Source organism: Papaver somniferum, chromosome 10, assembly GCF_003573695.1.
Source record: "Papaver somniferum cultivar HN1 chromosome 10, ASM357369v1, whole genome shotgun sequence".
Classification (NCBI taxonomy): Eukaryota; Viridiplantae; Streptophyta; class Magnoliopsida; order Ranunculales; family Papaveraceae; genus Papaver; species Papaver somniferum.
The window spans coordinates 58,572,435-58,589,678 of record NC_039367.1 but is presented as its reverse complement, the minus strand read 5'-3'; the positions used below and the strand labels follow the sequence as shown (position 1 = coordinate 58,589,678).

The following is a 17,244-nucleotide window of genomic DNA, read 5'->3' as shown; positions in this document are numbered from 1 at the left end:
TACATCCATTCACCCCCGGTTTTAATTCAGAAACAATAAGATCTAAATCACCAATTTCCAAAACTGCAAAAGCTATAGACAACACAATTATGAAAGCTTTATATGGAAGATGATATCCAACTCCAACAAAGTATTATAATGATCCATCGATTGCGCAAGATAAAGATATATATCAATTTCTACATTCCATCAAACTTCTTTCCATAGACCGTGGACCATGCGACAATCTCCCATTGACCTACTCTGCAAAACAAACAACAAATGCGATCAGAGACAACAAAATCATAATAAATCGAAAGGAAGAAAAAAAAAAGCGGTGCAGAAATGGTTTAGAAATCGGTGAAATGCTTTATATAGAGATAAACCAATCCATACATAAAAAGATTGTATTTTAAAAATAAATATTATTAACCAATATCTAAATAATAATATGTAAGAAAATATAGAGATTTTTAGCATTTTGTTACCTTTTTTCCTTAATTTAATCAGAAATATCTTTTTTATTGCATTATTGCACTGATGAATATATTAAGAAATAATATTAAATAAAGATATCCTTCTATTGCCACAATTAGTGTCTGCAGTTTTTTCTGCACACAAAATATTTAAATTATTTTTTATTCTAAACATATTTAAATATTTTAAGGGTCCGTATCATGGGACTCATAAATTTGACGCATGGTTTAGACCCAAAAACTGAACCGTCCACCACACTTCATCTAGGGTTGTGGAAATTTGATGAGGTGGCATCTGTTTAGCCAAAATAAGCTATACGGCTCTAGCCAAGCCGATTAAAACATGAATACTCTCTAACCATGTTTTGTTCTTCTACTGTTGTTCATCTTCTTCGTGTATTTGTAACTCTTTCAAACCCTGAAAATATCAATATTGTGTGATGTAGCTCGAAGATCTGAAATTCATTCACGATTTAAAGTCTACCATCGGCTTCTTTATTGGAATTTTCGTGATTGCAGCAAGTAATTCGGGTGACTAAATACTAAAACAAGTCTGATCTTTGTGTTTTCAAAACTTTAATTTGGCTAAATTTTTGTTAGTACCATCTAAATACAACTACTTATAATAAGGTGATGGTCGTTCTTTGGCTTTATCTTCTTCATTTGAGTCAGCAATTTATTTATTTTTCATATTTTATTCTAAACATATTTTATTCTAATCATTTTATCAGTAGTATATTAAGATTTCAATTCTAAACATATTTTATTTTTAATTATGGAAAAAAAGCAAAATTTAGAAAAATAATAGTGAAATCAGTATGACTATCAGGTGTTTTGATTTTTGTCATGCTCGTTTTGTATTAACTTCTTCTAGATCATAATCTTTGCTCTCATTCATTTCTCCAAAATACTAACAAAAATTTCAATTGTTGTGCAGGATATGCGCAAAAGAGATTCATCGTCCAATCAAAAGGTTAGTACAGATGATCGGGCTAATAAGTTTATTTTTCTTTTTTGCGATTTATCTATTTTGGATTTTAATTGATAGTTTGTGGTTGTAATTAGCAAAATTATATTTTTTAAGACTGTAAATCGACATTGGACATTGGACGTTATTTATTTATTATGTGATGATCATTTGATTTATTAGGGAATGATACATAAATGATTTCATTTGTTAATTATCATGATGAAATCATGGATTATGTGATTTAACTTTTTGATTATCATGATGAAATCGTGGATTCTGTTATTAAATATCCATTTATATATTTTTGGCATGTTATTAGATATTTAAGATTTAACTATTTTTGGTTATAAGAATTCTTTTATATGAATGGACGGGAAATATATTATTGGTAAGAAAATGTTCTCCTTGAATTTTATTGGCCTAAATTTAATATTTTTACAAAAAAAAATAAACCGGTGGGGCCAGAATAAACCAGAAGCGAGAATCAACGTGGAGTTCCGGTGAATAAGAACGCTTTAAAAAACTCCATTATTATATAGAGAATTAGAATTGTAGGTTTGTAGACAATACAACCTAAAAGAATGGTAAATCCTTGTGCTTGGGATTTTAGTCTCTTTGTAGGGAGGATCGTGTGCTACCGTGAAGGTCAATACGTTGTGAGAGAGAAACTTGTAGAGAGAGGATTTTGGTGTTCTAGTGTTTAGGGTTTGGGGCTTTGCCCTAAACCAAATTTCTAGTTTCCATGTTTGTCCTCTGTTAGTAGCAACTGTGAAGAAGGTGTAGAAGAGAAGACATGAGGCTGGTTCGAGGAATGGTTAGAGAATTGGTTTTTATGGTTTTTTTTTTTTTGACTTAAGGGAATAATTGAGATTTCAGTCCCCAGTTGAACATTAAACATTTAACATCTGTAATGAGTTGATCTAAATCCTTCAACAAATTATTATGGACTCTTGCATTTCTTTCAGTCCAGATACACCACCAAATAGAAAATGGAAGAATGCTCCAGATTTTCTTCTTTTTGTTTCTTGATCTTCTCTGGCACTTATCACCCCATTCCCACAGATTAGTCTTGACATTTCTAGATAATACCCAATTGATCTCAAAACGTTTTAGAAAATAAGACCAAATCTTAAACACCAAGTTGCAATGCAGGAAAAAGTGTTCATTTGTTTCCAAGCATTCATCACATAATACACATTTAGGGTCTTGGATAAGACCAGCATTATGTAAGTAATCGAATGTTGGAGCACCACTAAAACATAAAGTCCAGACAAGGAACGATACCTTCAATGGCACATTTGAATTCCACAACTGATTGGCAGGGAAAGATAGCAGACTTCCAGTTTCAAGAGCAACATAGGCATTAGCCACAGAAAAACCCTCCCCATAGCGCCACGGTCTAGAATCTTCATTAGATAAACGAGAAGGATCACCAATAACCTGAAGTAGATTTTCCACCTCTAACATTTCCTGCTCATTTAGATTTCTAGTGAAATTTAAAATCCAAGAACCCTCATTAGATATCAAGTCATTTTCCATTGCGTTTTTCTGCTTGAAAATCTGATAAAGGGAAGAAAAGAGTTGTTTTAGAGGAAAATCACCAGTCCATATATCCTCCCAGAAATACACACATTCACCAGAGCCTACTGTCAAAGAAGTACCATATTTCACAAAATCTCTAGATTTCAAGATTCCAAACCATACACTATGGCATATAGAATTCTTTGCTAGAGAAGGTAGAAAAGCCTCTACTGCACCTCCAAGCTTTTGGTTTATGATTCTTCTCCATAAAGCATATTTTTCAGAACCATATCTCCAAATTCATTGAGAATGTAATGCTTTATTCATCAATTGCAGCTTCTTAATACCAATACCCCCTCTACATTTAGGCAAAGTTATTCTAGACCAAGATACCCAACTCCTCTTTTTAGTAGAATTACTATAACCCCACAAAAACATCCTCATGATTTTCTCAATTTCTTTAGAAACAACCACTTGCATTTGAAATATTGACAAATAATAGATTGAAAGACTTGACAGAACACTTTGAATCATAATCAACCTTTGACCCTTGGATAAATACTTTTTTTCCAGCTAGACAATTTTTTGTTGTAGCCTATGAATGATATCATTCCAAATAATTCTATTTTTGGACTTACTACCAAGAGGAATGCCCAAATAATTCATTGGAAGTTGAGATACAGAACACCCAAACTAGTCAACACATATTTCAACATTATGTAATTGTCCTAAGCCCACAATTGTACTTTCTCTATAATTAACTTTAAGACCAGAAACAATCTCAAAGCCCATTAGTAATTTTTTTCAAATTTTGAATCTGAGATTCCTCATCTTTAAGAAAGACAATCAAATCGTCAGCAAACTGAAGATGGGTTATTATAGTACCTTGTTGGGAGACAGAAATTCCTGAAATAAGACCTTCATCTGCAGCTTTTTTGATCATTAAGGAAAGAACTTCATCTACAAGAATAAATAGAAAAGGTGATATTGGGTCCCATTTCCTAATACCTTTCTGACTTTTAAACATTTCAGTTGCTTCTCCTTTTAATAAGACTGCAAATCTTGGGGTAGAAATACACCAATTAATCCAAGATCTCCATTTCATACCAAAACCAAATCTTGCCAGAGTAATGTCCACACAGTTCCAATTAACATTATCAAAAGCCTTTTCAAAGTACACTTTGCAAATTAAACCAGTGTCATGTTGCCTAAGTTTGGAATCTATAAGTTCAGAAGCAATAAGAATATTGTCTTGAATCTGCCTCCCATGGATGAAAGCCCCTTGAAAGTCTGAAATTATTGAAGGAAGTACAAATTTTAATCTCTCAGCAAGCAACTTTGATATAATCTTGTACACACTACCAATGAGACTGATAGGTCTGAAGTTATGAAGAGAGACAGCTCCATTGCATTTAGGTATGAGGGTCAAATTAGTGCAATTTATTATCCAATCAAGCATACAAGTATCTTCAAATTCCTTCACCACCAACATTAAATGCTTTTTAATCACACTCCAAGCACATTTATAAAATTCCATAGTAAATCCATCTGGCCCTGGGCTTTTGTTTGTACCAAAATGGTTGATAACAGATTGCACTTCTTCTTAAGTAAAAGGATTCTCCAGATGCATATTATCTTCAACTGAAATTATAGGCATAATAAGCTGATCAAAGCATGGTCTCATTTTGTGATTTTCAGTGAATAAAGAGGAGTAAAATTTAGTAGTTTTTGTGGCAATCTGCTTCTTATCAAAAGTGAGAGAACCATCAACTGAAAGACAAGAAATATTGTTGCACTTTATTTGAAATTAGCTAATTGATGAAGATATGCAGAATTGACTTCACCCTCTTTAGCCCATTTTCTTTAGCTCTCTGATTTGCTTTTCTAGCTATATTCATAGAAACAGTAGAATGTCGCTGCTTTGCTTGTTCCCTTTCCACTACCTCTTCATCTGAAAGACCCAAAACTTCTTCAAGAGTATCCAGAACATCAATAGTGAGCTCTAAATTCTCTAGCTGAATATGGAGATTACCAAAAGTGTTCCTTTGCCAAGTTTTAATGAATGACTTTAGATCTTGGAGTTTATTAGCAAATATGAAACTAGGCTTACCAGAAAAAACCAAAGAATCCCACCAATTTTTGAGGTTATTAAGAAAGTCTGGGTGCAGTAGAATAAAATTGTATAGCCTAAAAGGAGACTTGATTCTATCACCAGAATTACAACACAATAAAATTGGCGTGTGATCAGAAATCGGTCTTCTAAGTCTCATCTGAACAGGTGTAGGGCAGTGCTCATTAAAATCAGGAGATAAGAGAAATCTGTCTAACCTGATAAGGAGAGAAGGTTGTTGAGAATTTGTCCAAGTATATCTTCCTCCAGCCATTGGTAAATCAAAGAGAATTCTAATGTCCTTTAATTCTTGCCAAAATTGATTATAATAACCTGAATCAGATGCTCCATAAACTGAAGTAAACAACCAAACAAAATTTTCAGAAGCATTTCGAAATTTGATAGATACAGAAAAAGCACCTAATAAATGATCTTCCATGTGAATAATGCCTTCCTTCCACATAAAAATTATCCCTCCTGAAGCACCTTCTGAAGCTAAATAAATGTAGGTTACATCTATTACTCCCCAAAGAGAACGAATGAGATTATCATCTACCCTCTCAGTCTTGGATTCTTGAATTGTAGCAATAGTTGGGTTATTTTTCAAAATTGCATTCCGAATTGCAGTTAATTTTGAATCATGACCCAAACCCTAATGTTCCAACTCATAATCTTATGATCCGTTAACAGCTACAGAAGACCTAGAAGCAATAGGATTAAAAACAAAATCCAACTCCAAATTTTCTGATTCAAAAGTACATTGAACAACTTCAATTTGCGCATCTTCATCAAGCAACATCTGAGTTTCATCTTGTTCATCTGGATCGAGAGCTCCTGGACCATCATTATCTTCTTTTAGAGGAATTTACATATCTGTCACTGGTCGAGAATCTCTGGTAATAAGCTCCTTACAAATTCCTCTCATTTTCGGATGATCAATCTAGTTACCCAATTTCTTATCGAAGTTTAATTGAGCATCAATTTTTTCACTCAACTCTCTATTCTCTGAGCAATGAGTTGATCTAGGGAGAGACGAAGTTGAGGTGCTGATATTCTTAGAATTAGTCAAGGCTTGACTATCATCCACACTATTATCCGAAATTTTATCAAGAGAAATTGTAGGGCTATTAGATGACGACATCAATTTAGAAGAATCGTCCCCCATCCTTTTCAAATTAAGATCCATCGGGTGTAGATGATTTGGATCATGGGAAGGAGTTTCCATCAAAATGGTAGGGACGAATTCCAAATTATTAGAAGACACCCCCCACCACCCCCATCTTGCCCATATCTTGATCCAATACACTAAAACGGTTCGGGTCATGGACAGGAGTTCCCATCAAAATTGTAGAGACGATACCCATGGTAACACTCCCCCCAACTGGCCCATATAATGACCCGAACCTTTACCCGTTTTTTCTTACGAACCGTAACCCAAGGGATACAAGTTTCACCACCAGGGTCTGAAGTTGGTGCATAAGTTATGGATAGGTTACCCCCTAGCTTTTTAGCCGCCACTTTCTTCAATACCTTATTTAATTTCTTTACCGCCGAGTTTGTAATAGAAGAAGATTTTGAATTTGAATAAGGCATATTTTCTTGCGTAAAATCAGTCTTATACATAACTGAAGATGAAACTGGCGGACTAGAAATAAGGGAAGAAAATTTTGATTGTGCGGATATTCCGGATTGATTCTTCTCCACTACCACCACTGATTCGATCCTGTGATGATCATGTTGATTTTGTTGAGAATCATCCACACGCTCTTGAAGCCACTCGATGCTCAACCAATGACCTTGAAATTTTACGGCCACTGGGATTTTAGTGAGATCAGTCGAGACTTTTAATTTGCAGCAATTTAATTTTTCAAAATTAAGTGTAGAATTATGAATGTCTACAAGTTTTCCCCAGGAAGAAACAATCAAATGAAAAGATCGATAGTTCCATAAGTGTAATGATAGACCACGGATCCCTAATCAGTGTTATGTGTCCTGATCTTTGGCTTTGGCAATGAGAGCGTCTTTAGATATCCAATGACTCAAAGAAATTTTGGATTTACCCTTTTCCTCTCTGAAATATTCAAATAAATCCTTTGATCTTGCATCAAAGAAAGTTAGCTTACCATTGATACAACGGAGGTTTAAAACTTATTCATCAAACCCGTAGAGATTTTATTCCAGCCAGAGTGAAAATTAAGAACCTTTACTGCAATACCAAATTGACTTATAGATTTCATCTGCCAATGCTGCAAATTAGATTTCAACTCAGGATAATCATTGTCCTCCAAGTTAAAAGGCATCACTTGAAACTGGGAAGGCAACACGGATGACCAAAAGGATTTCCAAATTGTGCCTTCAAACCCTGACGGGATACATATGAATCTTTGTCTCGAACCTTTATCAGGATCAAATCTTGACACTTTAAGAAAAGATCCAAATTTGTTTGAGTGCATCTCAATCAATAAAACCACTTGATCAAATCTACGAGACCATTCAAGAGGTTTTACAGATAAATATTTAATAGCTTCTAAGGTTACCTCATAAATCCAGTTAACAACATTCTCAGGGATGGAAATCCAGTTACTAACCCTTTTGTATCTCTCTAAAACCTTAAGAATCCTAGTTTTACCTTTAGGCACCCAAGAAAGATCAAATGATTTAGGCTGGTTCGAGGAATGGTTAGAGAATTGGTTTCTATGGTTTCTTCGATGGTTTTCTCGGGTATTCTTGTTAACTCTTTGGGTCTTATCTTGGGTTGCGGAAAAGCATGTAATGGTCTTTGATTATAATGAAGTTTTTCTGGTGGTGTTGGCCGTGGATGTAGCATGTAAATGTGAACCATGTATATCTTGTGTTGTGGTTGTGTGTGCTTCTTTATCTTCTGTCTCTCTCTTATTGTTTCTCCCATGTTTGGTTCAAATCAACAATTTCCCTTTGTGATCCTATGTTTCCGCTGCGCTCGGGGTGCCAATTTTCTCAACAATTGGTATCAGATCCCAAGGATGGGTTGGTGTGATTGAACCTGAAATTGAACGATGGTTTATTGTTCGGGTGGAGAAATATGTTTTTTGAAGACACTGTTTCAACCGGTGTTTACACAAAGATGGATTTGTGATGTGATTTGAAAATCGGAGGTTCAACTTGGTAGAAGTGTATGTTTACTTCTTGAAGAGTGTTAGTAATCATACACTATAAATAATGTGTTACAAAGTTTGAAGAAAGGATGAGACTGTGAGGTCTCATGTAGAAGCAAGTCCAACAACGCTTCGAAGTTATGCACGAGATGTTATAGATTTGTGTTCTTAAGTTTATGTTTAACTATTCTTGATGGCTTGTACGCAATTTTCAAGAATGTGCCCGACCTCGGAAGCATGTACCACAATAATATGATCATTCACACGGTATATATTCTGAGCGAGTATATTGGGTGTGATGGTGGTAAAAGTATGCCATATTGGTGATGGACTTGGGAATCGCTCAATGGATTAAGCCTGTTAATCACAGTGAAAATATCTGATGGTTTGTTTCAGATACACGGTAATCATGATATGTGCCGGAATATGATATTTAAGCTAATTTTTCCTTTATATTAGAGTTCAATATGTTGTTAGCTTACTGGTTAGGTGGATCTAGCGGTGACTCTTTGGATGGTTCTCTTGGTGATCAATGGTGGAGTCTGTGCAAGGATTCATTGATGGTGATTGAAGACTTTCATGGTGTTTGTGAAACGTGATCAATTTCACAAGTGTTCTTCAGGTAGAAGATGATTTGAAGACTTTTATCAACGTCATGGTATTTTGGTTGAAGAGATGGTTCTATGAAGATGGAAGTTCGGGTTTGAGCTTCAAAAGTAATTCTACGGATATATAGAGATGGTGAACAACTCTGGTGGAAGATTGAGGTGATTTCATGTGATCGTCTCATGCTTGAAAGCATGATCTGAGGTGGAGATTGTTAGGAAAACCGACAGTTTCCTATGTTAGGTCCGTTTCCACATTGAGGTGGATTTCCTAATCGGAGTAGGAAATATATTAGGAAAGGGTATATTTTCTTAATAGGAGACTAATACTTGGTGGCCAAGTTTGTGTTCTTTATATATATGACTATAATTGTAGGTTTGTAGACAGTCCAACCTAAAAGAATGGGTAAATCCTTGTGCTTAGGATTTATGGTCTCTTTGTAGGGAGGATCGTGTGCTATCGTGAAGGTCAATATCGTTGTGAGAGAAAAACTTGTAGAGAGGATTTTGGTGTTCTAGTGTTTAGGGTTTGGGGCTTTGCCCGAAACCAAGTTTCTAGTTTCCATGTTTGTCCTCTGTTAGCAGCAACTGTGAAGAAGGTGTAGAAGAGAAGACATGAGGCTGGTACGAGGAATGGTTAGAGAATTGGTTTCTATGGTTTCTTCGATGGTGTTCTCGGTATTCTTGTTAACTCTTTGGGTCTTGTTTTGGGTTGCGGAAAGGCATGTAATGGTCTTTGATTATAATGAAGTTTTTCTTGTGGTGTTGGCCGTGGATGTAGCCTGTAAAGGTGAACCACGTATATCTTGTGTTGTGGTTGTGTGTTCTTCTTTATCTTATGTCTTTCTCTTATTATTTCTCTCATGTTTGGTTCAAATCACCAATTACCCTTTGTGATCCTGTGATTCCGCTACGCTCGGGTGTCAATTTTCCCAACACCCCCAATTTAATTAACAAAAGAGACGCGCAATCCGTCTCACCTACACATGCACATGGAGCGACATGAGAATCTCTGGCGGGGATGACCGTTGGAAATTTTCGCTTGAAAAAGAAGTATCGCCCTCGGTGTACTAAAACGAGAAAAAAATGTACAACGAAGAAAAAAATGTGCTAACCATCAGGGGTTAGTCCAGTTGGCCAGGAGCCTGACTCTCAAGTAGGAGGTTAGCGGTTCGAGTCTCCGCTCAAGTGTAAATTATACTAACTTTAACATGGGTTCAAGAGGGCCGAGTTTACTCAGTGGGGAGTAAGACAGTGGCTACGCTGTCAGGGGGCAGGACGGGTATATGGCTAGCATCAAAAAACGGGTACCTAGCTCAGCTGGTCATCCCCGTTTCCCAAAGTTTCATGCATTCCAGGAGGTCCCAGGTTCGAGCCCCCAATGACGTAATATTGCAGGAATTAGCATGGAAGGTAGAGTTAGTTTGCCCCCCTTGTGACACAATCTCATCCCCCTTGGCTAGGTTATCCATGAGACTCGCTGGTAGGCTAGCACAACAACCTGTTCAATTAATGTAGTAGTACGTTGTTGGAGCTTAGCTTGTTAGGCTTCCAACTAGTCAATGTAATACTCTTTCTCCAATAATCTAACTCCTTTAAGATCTTAAGCTCCTTAGGCTCCACGTTGAACGGTGACCGTCACCCTCTCACAGAATTGCTCCGTTTTACAAGGGGAGAAAAAAGAGGAATTCCCTCGCAAAAAAAAAAAAAAACAATTTTGTGTTTGGCTCACAACACATAAAAACAAAAAAACAAAACGAAAAAAAATCGAGAGTCAAAAAACCTAAAAAAAAATCTTCTTCTTCATGATAAAAGCAGTGGCTGTTGCTGCTGATTCAGATCGAGAAATAGGCAGAGATTGAGAGATGAAAGCGACAGATTAAGAGTTAATCAGAAATTCTGAACATCTCGATGGTGTTCGATTAAAGAGTTGATGGTCTTATGGATGATGTTTCGATCGGTGTTTGGTGATTTAGGGTTTAAGAAGAAATTGCAGATGAACAGGAATCCGAGCTGAAATTGATATGGGTTTGTCAAGATAAGGGTTATTGAGAACTGAGATTGATGATTAAGTTAGGAGAATTGAACAAATTCAGAAACTAGGGTTTGGTTTCCTAGCTCTAATCTTATTCGTTTCCTAACTCTAATCTTCAAGAGCATCATCCTTCTGAGATTTTCTATCGGTTTCTTTTTAATTTTATTTATACTTCAGGTATTTGCTATATTTTTAGGTTTTCTTTTTGATTCTCTCTTTATACTGTTCTTATTGTTGATTTTTTTTCTGTTAATAATTTTTTGTCCAGTTTATTTACAGATGTGATTTTGGCTGAAGCTTTATTTACATGATTGTTAAGTCTAACCCTTTTTTCTGTTCCTGCTTCTTCCCCATTCTCAACTATAGAGAAACTGTAGCATTCCTATAAAAAGTTTTGATTTTCATATGACTCTCGAAAGAGCTATAAGGGTAAACCAAGGCCAATTGAATACCAATTGACTCTATAGTTCCAATTAAAGTTTCAGCAATTTTCCAACATGTAAATTTCTCGAGTTTCAGGTAGTTTTTTAGAAATTTATTTTGCTTAGGGTTTTTGAATCTGATTACTTTTATATGGTTTAGTGTTTCGTGCTTTATCTTTTATTTTTGCACTGATTGTTCTTTTCTTTTTTTTTCGTTGAATCTGTAGGTGATGCAATCAAGTGTGATTTGGGGTTTTAATGGATTTAACTCCTACAACAACATATACTTCAATGGTTGATATTGCCTTTTCTATGTCCAATATTGTGCCTTCGATTGTTTAGGATGTACTCATCTTGGTGAGAATTCTAGACCTTGGATTTTTATTCATTAAGATAAGGGAAAAGAATAGGGTTCACAACTAATCAATATTGATTATTTACAGATGTGATTTTACAACTATGGTTATACGTTAATGAATTCTAGACCTTGGATTTTCTTTCCTCCTGGATTGTTTAGGTCATGTTAAGTCAGCACTAACTTTACTTTGTATGAGTTTAGGTCATATATGGTTTGCTCGAAAAAATGTCTAATAGATAAGGGAATAGAATTAAGGGAAAAATTGTCTAATTGTCTAGGAGAACTAAATAGTAAATTTTGGCAGTTTATCTATCTTTGTTTTAGTTTTGGACAGAAGTTTTAGGGAAGAGCTAGATGAACTCAGTTAGTATTGTCAAATTTCAAAAAATTTACACCTCATGTTTTTCTCAGTGTTGCATTGTTTTTACCCTTATTAATTAGGTGCAATTAGTGGGAGTTACTAGGTTCAGAAATGTTGTTGTCTAATTTATACTTCTTGGATGAAAACATAGGTCTACAGCGAGAGTTAGTTCTGTTTAATGTCATATGAGCCCAGAAAAAACTTAAATGTATATGATTCCATTTTGCATCAACTCTATAATCGAATTGTTTCTTAGTTTATTTGGATCTGATTTGAAATTTTAAGAATAATTTCAGAAAAGGGTCGACCAACCATGGACTAGAGTCTGGATCAAAAGGATGAAAATGATTTTGAGTACTTGGTACTCTTATTCGACAGGTACGTTGCAATAATCGGAGCATAAAGTTAAGAGGTAAAATAATGCCAGTGCTAGAGATTGGGTTGCTGATGCCAGGTTGGCCTCCTAATCGTTTTGGTTTTGTCCTGATTGTTTTTGGGTTTATTTTTTTCAACTTTATGAAATAGTACGAAAGCTAAGAACTTTATACATATAGGATGGGGTTCTTATGCTGTTAACACCAGATTGTTTGACAGAGTTTTTCTTTTTGCAGACAGTCACTCTGAAGGCGACCTTTTTTTCTTCCACTTCTTCAAAGAGGTAAACTTGCAACTTCATTTGCATATTAGCTCCTAGCTTCCATCTAACAGCTCAAACCCTTTTATGGATTGAAATTCATTAGCTCATTTTTGTTTTATTGAAACTGTTCTTTTTGTTTCTGTGATTCTAGAGTTTTATTGAACATTTGATTTGCACTTCGACCTTTTCTCTACAGGTCTGCAGAGTTGTGTATGCTTGGACTTACTATTGGAGCAGCACTAGGTACTGAGTGAGAATACAAGTCCCTTAGATATGTCAAGACCAGCACTAGGGAAAATGTCAAGACCAGCAAGGAGGGGAGGTAAAACAACTTTACATTTAGGCTGAGCGAGAATACAAGTCCCTTAGATATGGAGCATTCTTGAGAATGCTTCAAGTAGTTAGACATAATAGTATATGCATGTCTAATTAATTAGTCATTTTGTTTTCATCTGCTTGAGGCTTCCTAGAAATGAAGGGAAGTTGTGGCATCACGTTGAAGTCGCTCACAATTTATTTACAATGTTGCTATCTAGGTCTAATTAATATGTTTTAATTATGTGAGTTTTTTTCGCAGCAATATTGAACCTCAATTCGCAACTGTCAAGTGATGGCTTTGTTTTCCTTCAGTTTGGTCTTTGCAGCTATAGTAAGCCCCTGTCCAGGTAACCGAACGAACTTTTGTTTCTCACCAAATTTTCGGCCAGTGTTGTTTTTCCTGTTAACATTTTTTCAAAACCTAATTTTCATCTGTGTGCCAGATGCTTTGGTCATGCTACCACCTGTTGCTCCAGGTGCCCAAGCCTGTTAGATACTGGTAATTTTTGGGTTTAGTTTTTTATTTTTTTTTATGTGATGTTACAATGCCATACAATAATATCATCACATTCATTGTCATTTGATTTTTTCTGAACAATTTCAATGTTCTGTTGTGTTCAGGCACTGGACAAAAAGTTATATGTGAATTGGAAATATAAGAACTAAAATGAGAAATCTCATAGCATATATAACATTGATTTAAGATGCACGTACATTAACAATTTTTCATTGTTAACCAAAGCGCTAGAATTATTAATGTGCAAGTGAATATTTGGTATCACTTTTTGTTACTGTTGAGACACCTATTCACATTTTAACTTTTTGACATGCTTTAATTGATGACTTTCGATTAGGAAGTTAATTAGGAAGCATAAATTCTGTTTGCCTAATATGGATTCTTGGGTGAAATTTGCAGGAGTGTTCCATATATTATAGCGTTGAAGTATAAGTGTTGGGCATGTAGAAGAGTCCAGGGAGAACTATGACATTCAAGCAGATGTGTAAGTGCTAGGCATTTTTCAGTGCTCATGTCCCCTGTAGCCTTCCATTTCACAAACTATATCTGTGGAGGCTAAAATCAAGTGATCAAGTGAGAAATAAGAGAGAATTGAAAGTCTGTATACAAAAGTGGTAGAGGAAGTTGTGCATGCCGTCAGTTACTGGACCAGCAGAAGCTCCACCAGATTTGAATGATCCTAAACCAAAGGCTAAGTCTGATTACTGAGAAACTATGAAGAGTTGCTTCTGTTAAAGTCGTAGTAGCTCCAACAGTACAAAACAGTGGATGCTGAAACTATATTTATACTCCTGATAATTGGTAGCTTAAATTTAATAAAAATTCCAAGCTTTATGGTTAGCAAATAAGTAGAGTTTCCGGTTGCATGTTAATTTGAATTTCCAAGGCCCATTTAGCTAGAGCTCATATACCTTATGTAATAAGTTTGTTGAAATAATAAGTCTTGCATGTTGCACTGTTGCAAGTCTTCAGATGCTAATTGGTAGTATTTTGATTTTAATTAATCTTTTAACTAAGTAGAACAATAAGGCATCATCTGTCAGGCTCCATTGACTTTGGCTTTAAGCTTGATCAATTAGTTAAATAATGTTTACTTGCTAACTTAAATTTTTTATGGTTTTATCAATGTAAATCCAGGTTTCTTTTCAATCTCTTAAAGAAGATAAAGGTGTATCTTAAGTACTACATCAATGACAATGGTTACACTACGAAGGTAATCCGGGTAAGATTTTTATGCTTCTTAATTCGAGTTTTTAATTCAGTTTTTGGTATATGTTCAAAGGTTGAAAATTGATATACTCTAAAATTTTACTTCCCCTCATATGGGGGTCGAGCTAAACCCTAAAACATGAGGTGATGGAATAAGGCAAGATAGATAATCAACTATACACTACCACCTCCACCTTTCTTCTCCCATCTCTGAGAAACATGGTTTCATCTATATCCTCAGAAGACTGGGTTTTACTTATTTAATTTGATTTGATTAATTTTTTTGTGGCAATCATAATTTTTTGTTTAATCATATTTGATTTTTTGTTTGTGTTTTGGTTTTTGTAAGGTTGCTTTTTCTGACAACCAGGGTGGGCTGTCATGTTAAGCATTCCGTCAGTGCATTTGAATCCTGCCAAGCACAAATCTAGATAGCAAATTAGCAAATACGAGTTTGAGATTCATTAACAAGATTATATTCTTTTTCAATATGTATAATGTTCAGTCTGTGATGGTGTAATTGAATATTCAAGTTGTTTTTAGATTTGTTTGAATTTGCACATATCTATTCCCTCGACCTGATGTGGTAAGGGTATTTTTGCATTTATGTTGTTTGTGATTACCGGTAGGAATGTATCTAATGCAAGGTGTCTAATTATTAGATGGACATGTTCTTATGATTTACATTATAACTAATGTTTAAGTGGATGTCTACATTAGTTGCGTCGATCATGCTGTAATTTTAATTCAATTCCATCCCGTTGATCCCATATCTATGACTAGCGCAATGAAGCGCATACTTTTTTTTTAGGCTCAACTCACTGATGCCTTGTTAGTCCTAATATTCATTTCCGTGTAAGGAGGAAGACTGCTACCAGCCCACCAGGGTACGTACCAGTCCTTTTATTTTTCCATGGTAAATGGCGACACATTTTGTGAATATATGCCAACGATTTAGATCTTTTTATTAGCTCTAGAAACCGGTAACATTTTATAGTGTAAGCATTTAGATTGTGGGGGAGTTGGAAAAGCAAAAGCGATAATTAGTTGCACATAAGGATAATCGTTTAACCTTATATTAATATTCATTTTTCTTTCTTATGCTTACCCGTATTGTGGCAACCATATCCATTTTCTTCTTTGTAAATGCGTGAACCCTCTTTTGGTATTGTAAAAATGTAAAATCTCATGTTTCAATTTTTTGTTTATTACTTTCTCTGTCATGTTGGAGCAAAGAGAATTTTGTTGTACGTCAGCTTAGAATGCTGGACTGTTTGCAGAAGCCTTGGATGTGACATATGGCATTCCATTTTCGTTGATCTAATTTCAACTTAATCCTCTGGTGCAGGTCAAGGTAATATGATCTACTTCCAGTCGCATACTTTGTATTATGGTTTCGGCTATTGTTGATTAATTTCTGAATACAATGGATCATTAAGTGCTACTGCTGCCGTTATCTAAAGATTGCAAAAACATTGATCCATTTCTGAATATTTATGTAAGTCGTTAGTTATTGTTGGTTAATTTGATCCATCTTTGTTTGCCATAACGCGGGTTGTAGGTATGAGGATTTTGTATATCATATGTAGTTTAGTAAATTTATTTTTATTATAGGCAAAGAGCCAAAGAGCGGAATAGGCAGAGAGGAAATTTTTATACTTCTATTCGTACCAACAGGGAGATTTCCTTTCAAGAAAACTGGCAAGGTACCGTAACTTTTCTTACTTTTCCTTTCATAATGTAGCTATTCATAGTCTGTAGGCTTCTAATTTGTGCAAATTAAACAAGGCATCGGCAAAGTGTTGGCTTTTGACGCATTTATTTTGAATAATGTTACATCTTGGAAGGACTTGGATGAGGCGAAGCCGAGCTTTACCAAATTAAATGGGAACTTGGGCGAGGCAAAGCCGAGCTTTACCAAATCAAATGGGACTTGGGCGAGGCCGATCTTTACCAAATCAAAGAAAGAGGTTGTGATGCATTGTATTCGTAGTTTGTAGTTGTAGATTGAATTGGTGAACCAAGTTTGCGAAGCTGTCCGGACGTAGCACGGGCACAAAATCTAGTAATAAAAAAGTAATGTACAGCGAACAAAAATAAAATCTAAAGAATAATCTTAAGGAGACATGCGATAGAATTCTTTCGGTTTCACACTGCCTGGCCAGTAAGAAATATACGCGAATTCCTGGAAAGCCAAACTCATGAAAAGATGTTGTATTTAACAGCATTTATCAACTTAGCCATAGACGGGGCTTTATTGATGAAGATTCTTCCATTTGGTTCCTTAAACTTTTTTAACGGATATATGAGATTCCAGAGCTTCTCGTCTCGAGAAGTGCCATATATCAATTGCCAAGACACAAGTACTCTATTTGCAGGGCAGAACCAGAAACGACCGTTTTTCTCCTTTGTTTTAGTATTGTTTCTCCTATTATAATCATTTTTATCACATTTTCTATCTGCAGTATAAATAACAATCCCGTTCCCGTTAAAGGGGCGATATGATCCATTAGAGGGACGGCAACCTAATAAGACAAAAAGGGTCGTTACATGGTAATTCATGCCACCTCTTATCAAAAAAAATATGGAAAT

The 17,244-nt window shown here is 35.3% G+C and overlaps 1 protein-coding gene and 1 long non-coding RNA gene across 9 annotated transcripts; one reads left to right on the top strand and one right to left on the bottom strand.

Annotated features, from left to right (window-relative positions):
* Positions 1–2,277: 2,277 nt before the first annotated feature.
* Positions 2,278–2,964, bottom strand: LOC113315679. Its single transcript, XM_026563939.1, has one exon. It carries the CDS (start codon positions 2,962–2,964, stop codon positions 2,278–2,280), a length of 687 nt encoding a protein of 228 aa, XP_026419724.1.
* A 7,555-nt stretch (positions 2,965–10,519) lies between these two features.
* Positions 10,520–15,363, top strand: LOC113318138. 8 transcript variants are annotated; one of them, XR_003344295.1, is made up of 10 exons: positions 10,520–10,899; positions 11,480–11,609; positions 12,268–12,349; positions 12,583–12,629; positions 12,805–12,930; positions 13,186–13,273; positions 13,370–13,425; positions 13,843–13,927; positions 14,581–14,665; positions 15,002–15,363. It is a non-coding gene; the product is annotated as an uncharacterized LOC113318138 (long non-coding RNA). The 8 variants fall into 8 exon arrangements; XR_003344293.1 differs by having other exon boundaries at positions 10,520–11,007; XR_003344291.1 differs by having other exon boundaries at positions 10,520–11,007; positions 11,197–11,609.
* The last annotated feature ends 1,881 nt before the right edge of the window (positions 15,364–17,244 follow it).